Raw genomic sequence first — 20,722 nt, 5'->3', positions numbered from 1 at the left:
CTGGAAGTGGCTGCATTTCAGCTCCAGGTGAAAGTCCCTTTGGAGGATTAGCGCTAACTGGTCAGTCCTCACCCCAGAGCTGGCTGCATTTCAGTGGTTTGATTAATGTATCCCAGTATGGGAAGCTCTTCTGATGCTGGGGATGTTGCATAGATCTCTTGCTCGCAGGCTGTCCTCCAGCCGTGTGTGTGTCCCTCCTTTCTGTCCCCTGCTGGAGGGGATGAGATCTGTGTGTGTGTGTCAAGGCCACTCCCCTATCAAACCCCTTAATGAAAACCAATGTGATTTCATTTTGTTTAAAGGAGTTTTGTAAACACAGACCCAGAACTCCACGGCGAAGGAACAAGAGTAATAATATCCAGGGGGTCCCATTGTAAGAGAAGGTTTCCCACAACAAAAGGGCGCAATGTGCATTGGAACAGATGCAGGGGTAGGGGCCCCTCTGGACTATTTCACATAGTTCTGCAAACACTTGTCTTTGACAGATTAAAACCCAAACTCCCCCCTCTAACCCGTATGCTGAAAATAACCCAAGTGTTAGGAATTACTGCTCTCCCTGCTCTAACCTACTCCCTTCACAGAACCTGGCTCGCAGCCCCAACCCCTGCTCTAACCACTAGCCCCCACTCCCCTTCCAGAGTTGTGAACCGAACCAAGGGGTCCTGGCTGCCAGCCTCCCCTGCTCTAACCATTAGCCCCCACTCACCTCCCATAGCTGGGATAGGACCCAGGAGTACAGCATGAAGAAGTTTGTGGCCGCTAGCGGGGTTTACAGGGAAGGTAAGGTTGGGGGGATGGGGCATTGTGCGAGGTGTTCTCAGCGTGGGGTGCGATGGGACGGGTGGTGGCAGAGGCCGGGATCAGGAGGGGATTTCGCTGTACACCACATCCTCCGAGATGACCTTTCCTCCTCTCTGCTGGGCCCTGGAGCTAGGGGGAGTCAGCATGGAAAAGACGGTATTGCTCGCCTAGGACAGAAAAGACAGGGCCTCATGTCAGCGAGGAGGGGGGGTGCTGTGCTGTAGGGAGCAGGGTGGGAGGCTCAGTAGGGGCCACTCTCTGCTCAGTGCAGATCACAATGCCCCAGTGCGACACCAATGGGTGCTCTGCTGCAGGCCGTTGGATGGGAGATTGTAGTAGGGGAGCTCTCCCCCTGCAGTCTGTGCTGATCCTAATGCCTCAGTGTGGCACTAGGGGGCACTGTGCTGTGGGGAGCAGGATGGGAGGCTCAGAAGGGGGACTCTCCCCTTGGTGTCTCTGCTGACCCCTATGCAGTGACAGGGGAGCTGTACTGCAGGGAGCAGGATGTGGGGCTGAGGGGGGGGGCGCATTCTCCAGATCTTACTGAGGAGTTGCGCCCTACCCTGGCATCTGCATCCTCTTCTCTCTTGCCCCTTTCCTGGGGATTTCGACCCACTACGGAGTTCCCTCCAGGCTTGTTGGGCCGCGCCGGCTGGGTGTGGGTCACTGGCTGGACCTGCCCATCACGGCTCAGCTGCTGCAGAGCTAATCACACAACAGATCATCCCCCTGCCCTGCGGCCTGGTCTCCCAGAGGAGCCCAGAGGGCAAATATCTCCTCTGTGCTGTGGTTCCCATCGTTAACTGCTAGGTGGCAACCTCAGATTAGAGTTACCCACAAGGAAGCCAGAGTGTGGCAGTCAGAAATTCCCCTCTTAAAGGGTAAGTGCCCCAGAGTCCCCACCCCATGGTTGCAGACCCCATGTCTCCCACCAGCAGGGTATGTGTCTCTATCACCTGTGGGGGCTCCTGGGAGTGTTACTCACCTGTGCCGGCCCCGGAGGGTCTGTTGACATACACTGGTCTGAAAGAGAGAGAACCAAACATCAGTGGTGGCGCAGAGTCTGCTGAGCAGGGCTGGGGTTCTGATCCCAGGGCAGGAAGATGTACGGTTATCAGGGGAATGGCACTGGGGATAGAGTAGATGGGTGCGGTGGTTGGGTCAAGGTTACTATAGCTTTTGTTTTTTGCAATCATCCATTCCCATTAATTCATCTTTCTTTCTCATCCATCTCTTTGCAAACTCGGTCATTTTCTCCTTTCTTCCTTCCTTTATTCAGTCTCTCTCTCTCTCGCAATCATCTCCTCTTTTTCTTTCTTTCATTCTTTCTCATAATCACTTTTCTGTTCTCTTTGGTTCCCTCTGTCACACACCCCTTCCTTCTCTGTCTCCCAGTCATCTCTTCTACCTCCTTCCTTCATTGATTCATGCTCTCCTTTAGTCTCATTCTTTCATTCTGTCTCCCATTCATCCTGTCTCTCATTCATCTCCTCTCAAACTCATTCATTCATTCCTTGTTGTCTCTTTCATTTGTAGATTTGGGAGCATTAGATTTTCCTTGGTCAACATGGACAAAGGTCAACTTTGCCGCACACACACAAACGGATTTAAAAAATATTTCCATTGATGATGATCAAATTTTACAAATAGGCAAAGTAAGAAAAATGCTGCCTGAGAATTGATTAGTTTGCTTTAAGGATATTGACTTTGCCTATATTTACATGGGATATTGGCAATTTGTTTTAGTGGTTAGCAAGCTGTGATCTTTTTGAATCTCAATGTCTCCTGTCATTAAATAATTAGAGTCTAAGCCCTGCTCGGAATTTCCTGCAACTTTGACCATGTGAAGAGGAAAAATCGGGGGTAAAAACGCTTAAAAATAACCATTTATATTATCCATTTAAATTGCAGAAAAATGAAAATCGAATTCTGCCAAGCCTAGTTGTTTTCAACTCAGTTCCTACCAGCTTGGCCTAGGGGAGAAGATGCCGCATCCCACTAGGAGGCAGTGTTGTATTGCAGATTACGGGACCACAGATTAGAACAGGGGTAGGCAACCTATGGCACATGTGCCAAAGGTGGCACACGAGCTGATTTTCAGTGGCACTCACGCTGCCCGGGTCCTGGCCACTAGTCCGGGGGGCTCTGCATTTTAATTTAATTTAATTTTAAATGAAGCTTCTTAAACGTTTTAAAAACCTTATTTACTTTACATACAACAATAGTTTAGTTATATATTACAGACTTATAGAAAGAGACCTTCTAAAAACGTTAAAATGTATTACTGGCACGTGAAACCCTAAATAAAGTGAATAAATGAAGACTCGGCACACCACTTCTCAAAGGTTGCTGACCCCTGGATTAGAAGTTGGGGACCTAGGAAATTTACCCGGATCAGATGCCAGGCTCCGGTGGCCATTCACCTTGCCCCTCGCAAGCAGCGAGGTTTTTATGGGATGGGCCAGGTTGCTGGGGTGGGTTGGCATGAACAGCCCTGCAAGGGACAGACAGAACCAGTCCCTGAGGGGTGGGACTGTATCGGCCTCTGGAATTGGGGCAACTTACTGTGTCCCTCCTGTGACACCACCTGTGAAGAGTAGGGGAAACAGCCATTAAACAGGTTTCAGAGTAGCAGTCGTTTTAGTCTGTATCCGCAAAAAGAACAGGAGTACTTGTGGCACCTTAGAGACTAACACATTTATTAGAGCATAAGCTTTCGTGGACCACAGCCCTATATGCATCCGAAGAAGTGGGCTGTAGTCCACGAAAGCTTATGCTCTAATAAATTTGTTAGTCTCTAAGGTGCCACAAGTACTCCTGTTCTTTTAGCCATTAAACAGGAGCCTGCATGGTCCAGTGCACCTTGGGGCCTATATTTACATGGGAAAGCGAAGGTCTCAGGACGCTGTGCTCAGTGCGAGGAGTTTGAACGGGGAACCATTTTAGAGCGACGTAGGATATTGGGCGCTGAGCCTGTTGGGGGAGAAACCCACCAATTGAAATGAACATCGTATCCCACTGAAGCCAGGGTATGGCAGTCAGAAATCCCCCTCTTAAAGGGGAGGCTGGCAGTGCCTCCTCCCAAGTGCCCAGAGGTGCTGGGACAGGCACTCGAGGCCCTGGAGGTGGGGGGGCGTTGCCCCGGGGGGGCAGAGCAGTCATTACTCACATATATTTACTCCAGAGATGTCGGCTGACCTGCAAAGGCAGAAGCAGAGGATCAGTGGCAGGGCAGGACGCTGTTGGGGGCCCCTGTTTGTATGGGGGTGGGGTCAGGTCAGCCCATACGACCCCCAATTCCCCACGCTGCTGCAAAGGATTCTGGGTTACCACTTTTTCTTCTCTCCTCCTTTCCTAGCCGATCGCACTCTTTGTCCCCCTCGGTCTCCTTCATTCTCCCTCCTTCCTCCCTCCCCCTTTTCCTCCTCTCCTCTTTTTTCTCTCTATTTAACAATAACAATAATGATATGGAGATATACCTATCTCATAGAGCTGGAAGGGACCCTGAAAGGTCATTGAGTCCAGCCCCCTGCCTTCACTAGCAGGACCAAGTACTGATTTTTTTTTGCCCCAGAACTCCAAGTGGCCCCCTCAAGGATGCCAATGCTTAAACCACTGAGCTATCCCTCCCCCCGCGATTTCTCCTGTCTTTGCTCCATTCCCTTCACTCATTCCCTTCAGTTACACTCCAGTTCCCTCCTTCATTCTCTTTTTCTTTCCCTCCCCCACGATTCCCCCCAACCTCCCTCCTCTCCTGTACACTATTTGACCCCCTTCTGCCCCAATCTCATCTCCCTGCCCCCCATCTTCCCCTGAGATCTCCCCTGGTGTTCCCCACTGAGATCATCCCCATGGCCTATGTAGCCATCCAATGCCCGACATGGGCCCCAGCCACAGAAATCCCCCTCTTTATTTTCTATTGGCCACATACCCCCATAGATTGACTCCCCCGCTGCCTGGATCCATGGACTGGAACTCAATGCCCAGCCCCCATCCAGGCTGTGCGACCCGCTATGTGCTGGTGTCATCACTAGAGGGTGTGAGTGAGCCAGACTGGGGGGGCAACCCTAAAGCCACTCTTCTGTGTGGGCGGAGCCAGGGAGACCAGACCCCTCCCCATTACACGCCATCTTATTATCCATGACCAGCGCAGCTCCCTGCTCTTCCAGTAGGACCTGGAAGGGAATTGGGGGTAGGGGCATCAATATGGGGCTCAACCTGCCAGTGGCGGGACGGCTGGGATTAGCTGGGCCAAGGGGATGGGGGCTGCTATTCCCACCGTGACCACCAGGGGGCTGCGAGGCACAGCAGGAGAGAACTGGGGGGGAATTGGAGAATTTTGTCCTACTGCGGGTGTGGTGGGGGGAGGCAGTCGGGAGGCAGGACTCCTGGGTTCTATCCCCAGGATATTGAGGGACCTGTTGGAACAGATTTGCCCTCCCAGGGATAAATGGCTCCCGGCCCCACAGAGAGGCCTGGGAACCCAGAGGAACTTACGTGGAGAGCCGGCGGGTAGCTGGGGAAGGAAGGAAAGAGACTGAATTAAAGCGAGATTCCACGGAGTCTCTCATTCCTGTCTCTCCCCAGCTGTGGTGCCCCCTAATGGGGAGCACCCTGCCATCCCGGAGCCTGGGTCCCTTCCCTCCTCCCAGTTTCTCCGCCCCCGGGTCTGGGACCTGCACGGCTCCCCCAGGAGTGAGGTGCTGCTTCTTGGATGCCTGGGTCCCATCCCCTGTCCTGCCCCACCCCCAAAGTTGGCTGGGTCTCAGCCCAGTCCTGGTATTTCCTCCCCCCAAAGCCAAATCACTCACAATCCTTTGTATCAGGAGTCTGCTGTGCCAAGTTATCCACAGTCCTTTGCACCAGAGTCCTGTGGTACCCAACTACCCATGATCCCTTGCATGGCGGTCCTGCTCTAGCCAGTTACCCACAGTCCTTTGCAACTGGCTCTTGCTATCCCATGTCACCCCTTGTGGGGGCTGAGAGCGCTGAAGGCGCCCCCTAGGTGAGAACACTCCTGTCCCTCATGCCTGGGTCCCATCCCCCACAGGCACTGAGAGCTGCGGTGCCCCCTAGGGGTTAATGCCCTGTGCTGCCGTCCCGGACGCCTGGGTCCCATCCCCCATCCTACGCTTCACACACCTGCCGCCTTCTTCCTGCAGAGGGGGATGAGCAGCAGCAGCAGCGCCAGAGCCGTGGCAGCCCCACCGCACCCAGCCACCAGGGGGACGGGCAGAGACCAGGCTGGTAAAAGGAGGGGATGAGTTAACAGCCAGGAACAAGGGGGGGGGGGGCAGCGTCTGGGGACCCTCTAACTGCTCCAGACCCCATCCAGGGCAGGGCACAATCTGGGCCCTCCCCTTTAAGGAGGGATGTTTTTCCTGCCAGATGCTCTTGGTACCGCCCATGGTGAAATGCTGCCACCTGGTGTCATTCTCAGGTACTGCACCCTTGGGGCTGCATGTGGTTTTGTCGCCCCCCCAACATGTGCTGTGTCTTGGCTCCAGGGTCTCCCCCGGGGTTAACAGATGTTGGGGTGCTGGGGTTATTGTGGGGTGCAATTACAGACCTCACCTGTCATGGTGATGTTCACAGCCTGGCTCCTGGGGGATGGGATCCACCTCCTGCCCATGTTTGCCTCGTACCCGCAGGTGAATTCCCCAGTGTTGCTGGGACTGGCTCGTGGGACGCTGAGCACAGAGAAGTTCATGGAGCTGGTGCTGGGCTCTGTGGTGCTGATCTCAGACCCTGTGTCCCCAGGGACGATCTCAGCTCCGTCCTTGTAGAAGTGAAACCTCCTCTCTCTGGTGTCCCCAGGGGCTATGCAGGTGATGAGCAGGGGGAGCCCTTCGCTCACCACTCCGGACGGGGGATCCACACTCAGTACTGGCTGGGGAGGGGGATCTGAGGGGAGCAGGACAGGGGAGAGGTCAACAGAGAAACCACAGTGCTGAGTGTGGGGAAGGAGCGGCAATACTGTATAATGGACACTAAGGCAACAAGGGGCGGGGGAGGGCTGTCTATAATGTAGAATGGGCACTGTGGGTGTCCGTACCAGTCACGCTCAGTGGCACCGGCTCGCTGGAGGGTGAGTGGAGGTGGCGCCCGTGGAGCTCTGAGCTGTACCCACAGCGGTAGGGCCTGCTGTCACTGGGGGTGATGTTCAGGGGGAGTCGGGTCCCCAGAGGCTCTGGAAGTGGCTCCCTGTCTCTCAGCACCCAGCGGGCCCATGGGATGTAGGACCCAGTTGGGATGACGCTGTCAGCCGTCACCCTCTGCCCCATCACCTAGAGCAGGAGGGGCAGGATTAGCTGCAGGGATGGGGCAGCCAGCACCGGGAACACGGAGATGGAGATGGGGTCACTGGCATGGGAGGGCACTTCCCTCCGCTAGATCAGCTCTATGTAGATGGAGGAGAAGGACTGGGTGGTGTTTCTGGTGGTTTTGGTTTGAAGATCCATCCACCAAGATGAAGTGTTTCCTGGCAGGGATACTAGGAGTGCTCTGTTCTGGTAAAACCCATAATGGGGAGAGCCAAGCAGTTAATTTCCACTTTGTCTCCAGACGCATAGGCCGGCTAGGCCCGAGACAGGGACAGCGAGGGCTTCCTGGGAGGGATCTGGGGGGAAAACGTGCCTCAGTCCCAGCCACCTGCCACAGAGGGTCTCCGAGCAGCCTGGGGGGAGCTGGGGATGGTGGGTCTTTGCCCCCATAGCTCCTGCCGGAGGCTGGTCCAGGGCATCCCATCCCCAATGGTCAGAAACCTTCTCCCCATGGCCAGCCTCCAATGAGCCCAGCCTGGCTCATATCATACCCTTTGTTTTCTTGCTTCCTTTGGGCTGCTATCGCTTGGCCCCTCCCTGCCACCCCTGCTGGGTTACGGCACCATCAGACTGCACTCTGCCGGCAATTGGGGTGAACCGGACCAGCTCCCCCAGTCCTTTCTGGTGGGACTGTGATGTTGCACTCCATATGGTTTTATGAAAATATGCTAATGAGTGTGAATATAATGTAACTGGAATATGCTTCATGCAAAAGGTCTCTTGTAAGGTACCTTTACAAAGCTTATAATCTACTGAGTGTGGTCATCCCATTTGTATAAATGTATCGCTCTTGTACCTGAAACTAGAAATATGAAATATAACTCTGAGGGCCTATTGTAATTGTGCAAAGTGTGGGCCATTAATGATGGTTTGGAAGCTTGATGGCTCCCATCAACAAGGACAATTGGTTGTAAATGGCTCTGTTTACTTGCAGGCCTTCCTGTGAGACAGGCCAGGAAGAATGAAGGCTTGGGGGTCTCACAGGGCATGTGACCATGTCACCTGGTACTGGAATGCATCTTAAACCTGGTGCTTTTCCATTTAGAAGGAGGGGTGGGGACCCAGAAAGATAAAAGATTCCCACTTTGTGCCAAAGCTATATAAGGGGGTGGAACGGAACAAAAGAGGGTTCTAGTCATGAGAAATCCCCTGGTTATCACCTGAGCTGGAACTAACAAGGACTGTACTAGGGGAAAGGATTGGGCCCAGACTAGGAAGGTGTCCAGTCTGTGAAAGAAGCTTATTGGAACATCTCTGAGGGTGAGATTTTATCTGTAATCAGTTTCTTAATGTATTAGGCTTAGACTTGCGTGTTTTGTTTTATTTTGCTTGGTAATTTACAGTAACTCCTCGCTTAACGCTGCAGTTCTGTTCCTGGAAATTGCTACTTTAAGTGAAACCATGTTAAGCGAATCCAATTTCCCCACAAGAATTAATGTAAATGGGGGGGGGGTTAGGTTCCAGGGAAGGGGGACACCCTGACATTAGCATCTCTCCCCCCGACATTGCACAGCAGGCAGGAGGCTCCCAGGAGCAGCTCCAAGGCAGAGGGCAGGAGTAGCACACAGCAGTGGGGGGAGGGACAGCTGAACTGCCGGACAATTGCTAGCCTGCTGGGCGGCTGCTGCACAGGGAACTTAGGGGAGCTGGGAGATGACGGGGCAGGGCCGGCTTTAGGCCGATTCAGCCGATTCGGCTGAATTGGGCCCCGCGCCTAAGAGGGCCCCGCAGCTGTCCACTCCGCCCCCAGCTCACTTCCCCCTGCTCCCCTCCCCTGAATGCTCCGCCCCCTGTTCCTCCCCCTCCCCTGCTTCCCGCGAATCAGATGTTCGCGGGAAGTCTGAAAAGGGGCAGGCGGCGGCAGCAACAGGTAAGGGGGGGGTGCGAGGAGGGCTCCTGGGAGGCACGGCGTGCCCTAGTCTGGCCCTGGCCGAGCGGCCCCAGCCCCGGCGGCTCTGGCTCCAGCCCGGCACTGGCCCCGCGGCACCGGCCCCGGCCGAGCACACCGGCCCGGCCCCACGGCTCCGGCCCGGCCCTGGAGCCGGCTGAGCACCCCCGGCTCCGGCCCGAGCGGCTCCGGCCCCAGCCAAGCGGCTCTGGCTCTGGCTCCGGCCCAGCTCGGGCCCCGGGGCAGCAGCCCCAGTTCCGGCCGAGCACCCCCAGCATGGCCCCACGGCTCCGGCCCCGGCCGAGCACCCCGGCCCCGGCTCGGGTCCCGGGGCGCCGGCCCCAGCCGAGCGGTGCTGGCCGAGCACCCCCGGCCCGGCTCGGGCCCCACGGCTCCAGCTCCGGCCCTGGCCGATCACCCCCGGCCCGGCTTGGGCCCCACGGCTCCGGCCCCGGCCGAGCACCCCCGGCCCGGCTCGGGCCCTTGGGCACTGGCCCGAGCGGCCCCGGCCCGAGCCCCTCAGGCCCCGGTGGCTCTGGCTCAGGCCCGGGCTGAGCGACTCCGGCCTGGCCCCGGCCCCAGCGGCTCCAGCCCGGCCCCAAACCCCGCGACCCCAGCCCGAGCGGAGCCCGATTCCTGGGGGCGGGGCTTTCCACCGGCAAGCCCCGCCCCCAGGAATCGGGCCCCGCTCTTGCTAAGGCTGGCCCTGGATAGGGGGCTGCTGGTCCATCCTGGTTCCAAGTTCCCACCAGCTAGCTCCAATGGGTTTCTCTTTCTACAAGCAGTGGACAAAGCAGGTGGCTGCCAAACAACGTTATAAGGGAGCATTGCACAACTTTAAATGAGCATGTTCTCTAATAGATCAGCAATGTAACAACGAAACAACGTTAACTGGGATGACTTTAAGTGAGGAGTTACTGTACTTTGTTCTGTCTGTTATTACTTGGAACCACTTAAATCCTACGTTTTATACTTAATAAAATCACTTTTGCTTATTAATTAACCCAGAGTAAGTAATTAATACCTAGGGGAGCAAACAGCTGTGCATATCTCTCTCTATCAGTGTTATAGAGGGGGAACATTTATGAGTTTACCCTGTATAAGCTTTATACAGAGTAAAATGAATTTATTTGGGGTTTGGGCTCCCAGAAAGACTGAATACTGGGTGCTGGGAAAGTCTCTGTTAACTAAAAAGCCCCTGAGCTGAGTGAATCTCAGTTTCAATGAACTGCAGGGGGCCATGGCCCAACCTCTTGGTATGTGCTGTAGTTGACTGGAGAGTCTTACTCAGCAAGACAGGAGTGGAGGGAAGCCTTCTCTGGGAGGGGCATTTGTTCTTAGTGGTATCCCAGCACATCTAGTGACAGACTTGAGGGAGTTTCTGTTACCGAATCCATCACAGGGACCACTCTCCATGCCCCTGGGTGCCCCCCCAGCCCTTCCCTGTCCCTGCTCCAGCTGGGATCCAGCATCTCCCAACATGGGTGCCCAGAACTGGAGTCAGGCTTCCAGCTGAGCTCTGCCAGCCCCTGGGAGCCCAATGGGGTCACCTTCCCCCCAGATCTGGCGTGCTCTGGGGCTGCAGGGACCTGGTGGTCACTTCCTGGGAGTGTCGCCAGGACCCCACACCCCAAACCCGCTCTCGCACTCCTGCCCCAAACCCTGAGCCTTCTCTTGCACCCCAAACCCCTCATCTCCGGCTCCACTCCAGAGCCCAGAGCCCCAGCTCTAGCCCTGGAAATGGGATTGTGATGGGTTAGATCACAGAACCCCCATTGGGAGCTGCCACTCGATGTGCCAAGACTACTTCTGCCCCTGCTTTCCCTGCCACTCGGGACTCCAGCACCCTGTCTTGCTGAGCCAGACACTCCCGTCTGCTCCAACACAGACCCAGGGTCTGAATTACTTGCCCCAAAGCTGCAGGTTTACCTGAAAGCAGCTCACAGAAGTGTGCTTGTCTTTAGCACTCAGATGTCCAACTCCCAATGGGGTCTAAACCCAAATAAATCCGTTTTACCCTGCATAAAGCTTATGCAGGGTAAACTCATAAATTGTTCGCCCTCTATAACACTGATAGAGAGATATGCACAGTTGTTTGCTCCCCCAGGAATTAATACATACTCTGAGTTAATTAATAAGTAAAAAGTGATTTTATTAAATACAGACAGTAGAATTTAAGTGGTTCCAAGTAGTAACAGACAGAACAAAGTAAGTCACCAAAGCAAAATAAACTAAAACACAAAAATCTATGTCTAATCAAACGAAATACAGATAAGATCCTCACCAGTTCCAGAATGCTCCCTTTTACAGACTAATCTTCTTTTAGTCTGGGTCTAGCAATCACTCACACCCCTTGCAGTCACTGTCCTTTGTTCCAGTTTCTTTCAGGTATCTTAGGGGGTGGAGAGGCTCTCTCTTGAGCCAGCTGAAGACAAAATGGAGGGGTCTCCCACGGGCTTAAATAGACTTTATTTTTGTGGGTGGAGAGACCCCCTCCCCTCCCCTATGCAAAGTCTAGCTCCAAGATGGAATTTTGGAGTCACCTGGTCAAGTCACATGTTTATGCATGACTGAGTTCCTTACCAGCCAAGCCACATTCCTGGGAAAGCCCAGATGTGTATTGGTGTCGCCAAGTTCATTGTTGGCTTAAGTGTTTCTGGATTGGGCACTTACTGAGATGAGTCTTTTCTCAGGAACTGACCAACTGCTTCACTACAGCCCACTTAGAATCAAACAAGTATGCAGCCAATATTCATAACTTTGGATACAAAAATGATACATGCATACAAATAGGATTAATAGATTCAGTAGATCATAAACTTTAGAGAGATATGTTACATGGTATATGTAGTATAAAACACATTCTAGTTATATTATATATATACATTCATATGCATATTTCCATAAAGCCTTATGGGAGGTACCGTCACAGGGATCTGCCCATAATACATGTCTCGGGAGTTTAAGGGGGCACATGGAGGGAGCACATGGAGCTCACCTGTGACAGTGATGGAGATGGGGTGGCTGTCTGGGGACTGGATCTCCCACCCAGTGGGGCATATCCAGTATGCACAGGTGTACAACCCGGAGTCCTCTGGCCCTGTGATACTCAGGACGTGGGAATCGCTGCTCCAGGATGAGATTCCCCCATCTCTGGAGAACCGGAATCCGGCAGGCACTGGTGCCCCCCGTGGAGGGGAGCACGTGAGTGTGACAGACTCACTGGGGAGGTACAGAGGGTGCGGGGGGCTCAGGGAGAGGGATGCAGCTGCCAGGGGGGCTGAAAGGGAGAAGAACAATCCCTCGCCTCACTGTCCAGCCACAGAGCTCTCAGCGCTGTACCCGGGAGATCGGGGCGTTGTCCTGATTCTATGTGGGGGACATGATGCAGCCGAGTGTGGAGCAGATCCTAGGTGTGCCAAGCCCCAGCCTGGGGCTCTAACCACTAGGCAACACTCCCACCAGGATGGGGAGCACAAAGAGGGTCCAGCAGAGAAAGTAGCTCCTGCCAAGGGTGGGGACGGGGGGAGCTGCTGCACTGCAGGGGGCCGGACCACCTGCTGCCCTGGGCCCACGGGGACGACTTTCCAGGCATATGGGGGGCAGAGGGAGCCAGGTGAATGGGTGGCAGGACAGGGGTGAGGTTTCAGGGAATGGGGGTATCCAGGGCTAGGAAGTGGGGAGAGAATCCAAGGGGGAGGATACCTCCCATATCCCATTGCATCCCCCCAGGGAAAGAGGCTTCACCTTGCACTGACAGGGACACTGGCCGGCTTCTCTCTGACAGGATATGTCGCCCGGATCGCAGGGTCCAGTACGCACAGGAGAATGGTCCGGCTTTCCCCATCTCGGCCACGAGCTCCAGCCCAGCGCCCCCAGCCGGGGCAGGGACCTCGTCATGGATCAGCCTCTCGTGTTCCCCATAGAACCTGTATCTCTGCACCCTGTCGCTCCCTGGAGCCGAGCACCTGAGGGTCACACGCTCCCCTGGGAGATAGACTGGGGGTGGGGCGTGCAGGGAGAGTGTGGGGGCTGCTGGGGGGGCTGGGATAGGGAGAGAGGAGATCATAGGGGGAGGGGAAATGAGGGAGAGTTCAGAATGAGAAATACCTCACTGAACAGCCAATGCCCCCCCCCGCCCCACTGGGGGAGATGCCCCCTCCCACAGTGAGTCTGTCCCCCATGTGCCTCCAACCAACCCTCTCCGTAACCCCCTTCACACCCGGCTCCCCCATGCGCCCCCGACACCAGCACTCAGTCGCTGCACTTGGGGGGCAGCATCCCACTGGGCTCTGAGCACCAGCCATGCTGTGGGGCAGAAGGATGCAGCGCTGGGGGGCTGGCGGAGAACAACAGCTGCTAGGAGCTCGACATTGCTCAGAAGTGAATTGTGGGGGAGACCTCGGAACCTGGGCATCTTTGGGGCAGGCTGTGGGGCCCAGGCCGTGGGGCCCAGGCCCCGGTTCTCAGGTCTAAGACTGGCGTGAGGCACCTGCCGGAATAATCACTTGGCCCCACCATGATCCACATCAGCCTCGCTGAGCCAGTGTGGCCTCCTCTCTTCCTTCCCCTTGGATCGGCCCCGCCAGCACTGTCTCCCCTGGGTGAGGGTAAAAAACAGCCCTTTTTATACCCGGCCAGAGGGCACTCACCCTGCACGGTTATATAGACCTTGTTACTCTCTGTGGATGGGATCTCCTGCCCAGACTCCTTTCTCCAGTACTGGCAGGTGTAGGGCCCCTGATTCCCCGTCTCGGGCCTGAGCTCCAGCCGAGCTGCCCCGCTGGGAGATGGGAGCTCCTCCGGGGTCTGGCCCCCTCTTCCCCTGTAGAATCTGTATCCCGTCACTGCCTCACCCCTGGGAGCGGAGCAGCTGAGGTTAACACGCTCCCCCTGGTAATACACAGGGTCCTGGGAGCCCAGAGAGAGTGTGGGGGGCGGCAGGGGGCCTGGAACAGAGGCAGAAGGGGAGACAGTTAGGGGAGGGAAAAAGGAGCTGGTGAGATCCTGAAAACAGTGACAAAAACCAGCCACATTTCCCTGACTGCTGCTCTCCCACAGCCTGGGAAACAGCACACGGCAGGTAACCCACAGAACAGATCATCCCTCACCACCCCGACATATCCTGCTATGTCTGGGGGCTGCAGTACCTCCTGCTGCCACTGGGGGATCCTGGTGGGGCTGGGGCTGCAGTACCACCTGCTGCCACTGGGTGCTGGATTGGAAGGGAGAGTATCAATGGATTTTGTGGGGTGTCTGTCATCTGCAGCCCCAACATTTATCTAGGGCACCAGGTGGTGCTTGTGGGAATGAGAAACCCCAGCAGAGACCTCCCAGCCCCCTCATCCCACATGCCAGGAGAACGGGGCATTACCCATCATTGTGATGGAGACAGGGTGGCTCTCGGGGGATGGGCTCCCCTGACCATCCTGCTCTACCCAGTACTGGCAGGTGTAGGTGCCCGTGTGCTCGAGGCCAAGCCGGGGGATCTGGTAGCCGAGGGGGTGGCCCCTAGAGCGTGCACAGATGTTATACCATAGAAGAACCAGAATCCAGCCGCCCGGCCTGCAGGTGGGCCAAGCATCCTTCCTCTTGGATGGGCTTTGAACTTACGGCCTGCGGGTGGTGCCAGGTCCAATGGTGACAGCCCGGCGCCCACTTAGTGCCACAGCCCACAGCCCTGGCATTGCTCCCTCAGGATGTTCGCTGGCTGGGGGCTGGAGAGACCCCCAGGGTCTCTCTGTGCCCAGCATCCCCAGGAGAGAGTCTGCTCATCCCGGGCCTGGCTGTGCTGGGAGGGCCCCAGTCCCCATCCCCCCTCCCCTCCCCACCCCACCCCTCCCCACCCCACCCCACTCCACGACCTGGGAGTCCCAGAGAAGGAGCCGACTCAGGGGCTGTGGTCAGAACAGACAGCTCGAGAGAGACATGAGAAATGGGGGGAGGGGACAAGAGATGGCACCTCCCAGTCAGCCAGTTCCACCCATGAGATCGTATTGGAGTTGGTGTCCCCTAGAGGGGAAAAGCCCCGTTCCCCACCCCCCAGCCAGCCAGTACCCAACAATGACACCCAGGGCCGGCGCCAGGATATTTTGCGCCCTAGGCAAAACTTCCACCTTGTGCCCCCCCACCCCCGCACAGCGGTTCATTGAGGGGCAAATCCCAATGAGCCTTTATAGACCCTAGGAGCCAGCCTGCCCAGGGGCCAGCCATGCCCAGGAGCCAGCCTGCCCAGGGGCTGCTCCCCAGACCAGGTTCCCCCCTCCTCGCCCCCTGAACTCCCCTGGAGGGTGCACAGCCCCTGCCCCGAGTCCACTCACTGGCTTTGCCAGGCTTGGGCTGCTGCAGCTCGGCAAGGAGGAGCCACTTTCCAGAGGCACCGGAGAGCCAGAGTGTCGGCTTGCGGTGTCGGCGAGCCCCAGCCACGGAGGAGCCAGTGTGGCGGAGGGGGGCAGCAGCCCTGCAAAAGCAGCGGCGCCGCTAGCGGGGAGCAGCTGCGCCCCCCCTGCCCCACCTTCCCAGGCTGTGGCCCGGTGCCCCCCGGGGGCTCCTGCAGGGTGCAGCGAATGCATGCGAGCGCCAGCCCCCATGCACCCCCAGCTCCCCTGTTGCCAAGGGTTACCATATTTCAACAATCGAAAAAGAGGATGGGGGGAGAGCCCTGCCCTAGCCCCATTGCCATCCACTCCCTCCTACTTCCCACCCCCTGACTGCCCCACTCAGAACCCCCACCCCCCCTCCGCTCCTTGTCCCCTGACTGCCCCCTCCTGGGACCCCTGCCCCTAACTGCCCCCCAGGACCCCACCCCCTATCTAAGCCTCCCTGCTCATTGTCCCCTGACTGCCCCCTCCTGAGACCCCCCCAACCTAACTGTCCCCCTAGGACTCTGCCCCCTACCTGTCCCCTGACTGCCCCAACCCTTATCCACACCCACTCCCAGACAGCCCCCCAGGACTCCCACGCCCCATCCAACCACTCCCTGCCCCCTGACAGGCCCCCCAGAACTCCCGACCCATCTAAACCTCTCCCTGCTCCCTGACTGCCCCCCGGGACTCACCTTACCATGCCCAGGCCATGTGGAGGCAAAACACGCTGCTGCGCGCAGAGCCCCTCCCAAGCAGAGGCAGTGGCGGGGGGGGAGCTCCAGTAGGCGTCGGCGGCTCTCATGCCCGGGACCCGCAGAGCCAGGGGGCATGGGGGCTGCTGCCCGCATGCATCTGCTGCAGCCTGCAGGAGCCGGGAGTGCCGGGCCACAGCCTGGGCAGGTGGGACAGGGGGCGCGGCTGCTCCCTGCTAGTGGTGCTGCCGCCTTTGCAGGGCTGCTGCCCCCCTGCACTGTGCCGGCTCCTCCATGGCTGGGGCTCGCCGCTACCGCAAGCGGGAGGCTCTGGCTCTCTGGTGCCTCTGGAAGGCGGCTCCTCCCTGCCGAGTGAGGGCTCTGCTTTTTGGCACCCCCAACCACTTGGCGCCCTAGGTAACCATCTAGTTTGCCTAGTAGTTGCACTGGCCCTGATGACACCCACAGACCCCATACACAGACCAGGGGATGAACCGGGTCCCTCGGTCCCGTGAGATGCCACCAGCCAGGGGCGGATCTGCAGCCAGGCTGTAAGAGAGGAGACAAGAGGGGGTTAGAGCTCTGGGGTGGGACAGGTAATAAGGGCCAGGAGTGAGGGGTATGGGGCATAGGACTCTGGATACTGGAGTTACAGTCCATTCCCATATGTTATGGGGAGGAGGGGAAAGAAAGAAAGAAAGAAAGAAATTTAAGCAGAGTCAGGATGAGCTCTACCCTGACATCTGGTGGTGAATTATGGTGAGTGTGGAAAAGAACTCCAGGGGCTGATCTTGTTTGCATAGGCACACCCACTCGCCTGGCATGAAACAACAGCAACTCAAAGTGGTTACTTTGGCTGGTGTGGGATCCCCAGTTTCTCTGTTATTGGGGCAGGAAGAATAAAGTTTTGTTACCCCGATTCTGTGAATTAAGGCCAGTGGAACTGTTGTATGACAGAAGGACTGAGGGGCATGGGTTACAAAACCCAGTGAATTGAGAGATGATGGATGGATGGATGGATGGATGGATGGATGGATGTGATGTGCCCCTGCTGCCTGGGTTTGTAACACTGATTGTACTACTGTCTCTCTCCACTGTTGAATATCAGAGCTAACTTTGATTCTATGAGGAGTCTAGTTACAGGCTGCTGAGCTGAATTCACTTCGGGCCAATGGTGCACTAGCACTGGGGTTCCCTTGCTATGAGCTGAAATTGCTAAGAGCTGAAATCACAGAAGAGCTGAAGTTATTAAGAGCTGAGATCACTGAGTGCTGTGTTAACTAGTGCGGGAGCCTGAAGCTATATTGCTAAGCAGCTGGTAGAGGAATTTGTGGGGATGACTGGAGGAGCAGCGAGCGGCATGGAGCCTTTCAGGGCTGGTTGGAGTGGCCCAAGGAACGGTGAGCGGAGCTGTTTGCGGGGACGGCTGGAGTGGCTCTCAGGTTGGTGAGCGGAGCCGAGTGGAGCAGCTTGTAGAGTGGAGCAGTTTGTGGGACGGTAGGAAGTGGACTGGCTCGTGGTGAAGGCTGCGGCGGAACCCCACGGAGAGATGGCCAGATGGCCTTGGATCACGTAAGGTGCCCTTTAACACCCTGCGTGCCCCCCCCTTTTACTCTGGGGCTGCACTGACCAGGGACAGAGACTTTGGGGTCTGTTGGACTTTTGGGACTTTGGGTGGTTGCTGGACCGAAGAGACTTTGGGTGATTTTTGGGTTGCTGGATTGAAGAACCAAAGGGAAAGGACACAGCCCAATTTGCTGGGGTGGGTTTTTTGCTCATGGTTTGTGTTCTGAATCCTGTTTGTGATTTTTTTCCAATTTAATGCTGATGTCGTTTACCTCATGTTATTAAACATTTTCTGCTACACTCAGACTCCGTGCTTGCGAGAGGGGAAGTATTGCCTCTTAGAGGCGCCCAGGGGGTGGTATGTAATTGTCCCAGGTCACTGGTTGGGGGCTCGAGCCAGTTTTGCATTGCGTTATTGAAACGGAACCCCTAGATACAGAACCCGGCCCTTGTTGCTGCCAACTTAGATGGGCAGAAGGGTTACACTTACAATCAAATTTAGGTTAGATTTAATATTATAACTGTTTTGTTTGTCTGGCTCCCCTATGGTTATTACCTGGCAATAAACAATTCTCATGATTAAGCTGGTGGCTTCTCTCTCTCTCTCTCTCCCCCCCCCCCCCCCCCTTGGTGGTGGTTTTTTTGGTTTCCTCATTCACTCTGCAGCAATGCTCTTCGTACCTAAGCTAAAGATCCCTGCAGCACCCAAAAACTGTGTGGGGTTTGCTCATCAAGCGGGTTACTGCCAGAACAACTGTACCGTGAAAGTGGGGATAGGAACGTGCTGAACCTGGGACGTATGAGGGTGGCAGCTTGGAAATGCTGCTCGACCCAGTCTGCTGAGTCCAGGGAAGTATAAGGGGTCAGCTTGGGAGTGCTGATTAACCCGGTCCTCTCAGATGCGCTCTGTTAATGTGTGTGTGTGTGTTTATCTGATTCTGGGGCTGGAGGAACCCAGCCCTTGGGAACCTAGGTCCTGCAGGATCGCTCCATTGGGAGGGGACTTGCAGCAGGGAGAAGGAGAGCTCCGCATGAGAACACAAGTGACACAAGCTGTGATAAATGAAGTGTGTGTGTGTGTGTGGGGTAGCTCCCTTTTATGGACACCCAGCCAGACAGTTAGCTGTAAAATCCCTCTTGCTAGCTGTTCTCTGCATGCTTTACCTGTAAAGGGTTAACAAAGTCCCCCAGGTAAAGAAAAGGAAGTGGGCACCTGACCAAAAGAGCCAAGGGGAAGGTAGAACTTTTTAAAATTGGGAAGGAAACTTTCCCTCTGCCTGTTGTTCTCCAGAGAAGGAGACAAGGAGCAGCAATGCTATAAGCAGGAATGCTGGGTGAGGTTAGAACCAGGTATGAAAATTCATCTTCCAGACCTAGAAGGAATCATTGGGACAATAGACGCGATCAGGTTTCTTGCTTTATTTTGGCTTGCGGATCTCCTCTGTGCTAACCCCAGGTGCTTTTGTTTGCTTGTAACTTTTAAGCTGGACCCCAAGAAAGCTAGTCTTGGTACTTAATTTTTGGAATTGCTCTTTTAAAATCTAGCAAAAGCCTAAGTTCCAAACGTATTTTCTTCTTTTTTGTTTTTAATAAAATTCACCTTTTTAAAGAACAGGATTGGATTTTTGGTGTCCTAAGAGGTTTGTGCATGTTGTTTAATTAGCTGATGGTGACAGCTAATTTCCTTTGTTTTCTTTCTCAGCTCTTCCCCGGAGAGGGGGCAAAAGGGCTTGAGGGTACCCCACAGGGAGGAATTCCCAAGTGTTCCTTCCTGGGTCCAAGGGGTTTTTTTGCATTTGGGTGGTGGCAGCGTTTACCAAGCCAAGGTCAGAGAAAAGCTGTAACCTTGGGAATTAATAGAAGCCTGGAGTGGCCAGTATTCATGTTTAGAATCCTAGCGGGCCCCACCTTCTGCACTCGAAGTGCCAGAGTGGGGAATCAGCCTTAACACAAGCAGTACATTGATAGAAGTACAGGACCCCCCGCCCCCAGAAGAGTAACCCTAATAAATGAGCATACCCCAAAGTAACGGGCTAAGCTGGTATCAAAGGGGACTAGGAGAGAAAGAACAGACACAGAGGGAACGACACAGGATAGAGGAGGCGTGCGGAGGTCGCATGGGATTTATTTATTGTTTGACTGACACAGTCCGGTCCAGCCAAGCCACAGCATCTTATCAGCCGCACTCAAGGTGCGAAGACCTGCAGGAAACGGAGTCATTGTGCAGCCCTCAGCGATGTGTGTCCTTGTTTGGGGCAAGGAAACAGAGCGGAAGGAAGAGGAAGACAAGAGTGAACGGGCCGGGCTGCGGGGACGGGGGAGGCGTGTCAGTGGGAGCAAGAGATGGAGAGAGAATGAAAGCGGGCAACAGAGGAAAAAGACAAATTGTAGAGTGAGAGAAAGAGCAGAGAGTGAATGAGGCAGGGGCTGAAGGAGGGGGTCAGAGGGGAAGGGGGAACGAAGCAGGAGCTGAAGCCGGGTTGGGGGGTCACTCACCCAGCACAGGGAGAAGGCCAGTTAGCTCCATACTGGGTTGAACTGGCCGAGGCTGGGAGCTGCATCCCCGGCACCCGGCCCTGCCTCTCTGCTGACAGCAGCCGGGGCCCCGGGGCCGCTCTCGGTGCAGCGACAGGAAGTGCTGTCCGAGGGACACAGCCACCGCCCCGCCCCAGCAGCAAGGCATCAAACACTGCGGGCTCAAAGCCAGGCTGACCACGGCCCAGCCTTGGGGTTCCCAGCATGCCTTGCCGTTACCAGCGCCTTTGCACTGTCTGTGCTGTCAGCTCCAGTGTGAGTGGAGAGGGCTTTGGGGGTGGTCGGGGGTGGGGATTCTATTGCAATGTGTATCCTGGAAATGCAGCTAGTCTGGGGTGGGGCGGCTGGGGACAGCCACACATAACACTGGACAGTCAGCTTGGGGGTGGGATGACAGGGGAACAGCCGCAGAGTGACACTGCCCAGGGCCCCCTCATTCAGGAGTAACAGGCAGCACCCCCTAGTGCCACACTGCAGCACTGAGGTCAGCACTGACTGCAAGGGGAAAGTGCCCCCGCTGAGCCCCCTGCCCCACTCCCCGCAGCACGGCGC

General features: G+C 55.9%; 1 protein-coding gene across 1 annotated transcript; it reads right to left on the bottom strand.

The window, feature by feature from the left end:
• Positions 1-883: 883 nt before the first annotated feature.
• Positions 884-20,195, bottom strand: LOC128847141 (Fc receptor-like protein 5). The gene is made up of 11 exons (XM_054046492.1): positions 20,132-20,195; positions 16,553-16,618; positions 13,665-13,961; positions 12,760-13,056; positions 6,376-6,705; positions 5,944-6,045; positions 5,299-5,317; positions 3,971-3,999; positions 3,367-3,388; positions 1,787-1,824; positions 884-968 (listed from the first exon to the last, which is right to left on the bottom strand). The coding sequence occupies exons 1-11, from the start codon at positions 20,160-20,162 to the stop codon at positions 931-933; spliced, it is 1,269 nt and encodes a 422-aa protein (XP_053902467.1). The 5' UTR covers positions 20,163-20,195; the 3' UTR covers positions 884-930.
• Positions 20,196-20,722: the final 527 nt, after the last annotated feature.

The sequence above is a fragment of the Malaclemys terrapin genome, chromosome 12 (assembly GCF_027887155.1).
Source record: "Malaclemys terrapin pileata isolate rMalTer1 chromosome 12, rMalTer1.hap1, whole genome shotgun sequence".
NCBI lineage: Eukaryota > Metazoa > Chordata > Testudines > Emydidae > Malaclemys > Malaclemys terrapin.
The sequence above is the reverse complement of the archived record's forward strand: the minus strand, read 5'-3'. Positions and strand labels throughout refer to the sequence as shown.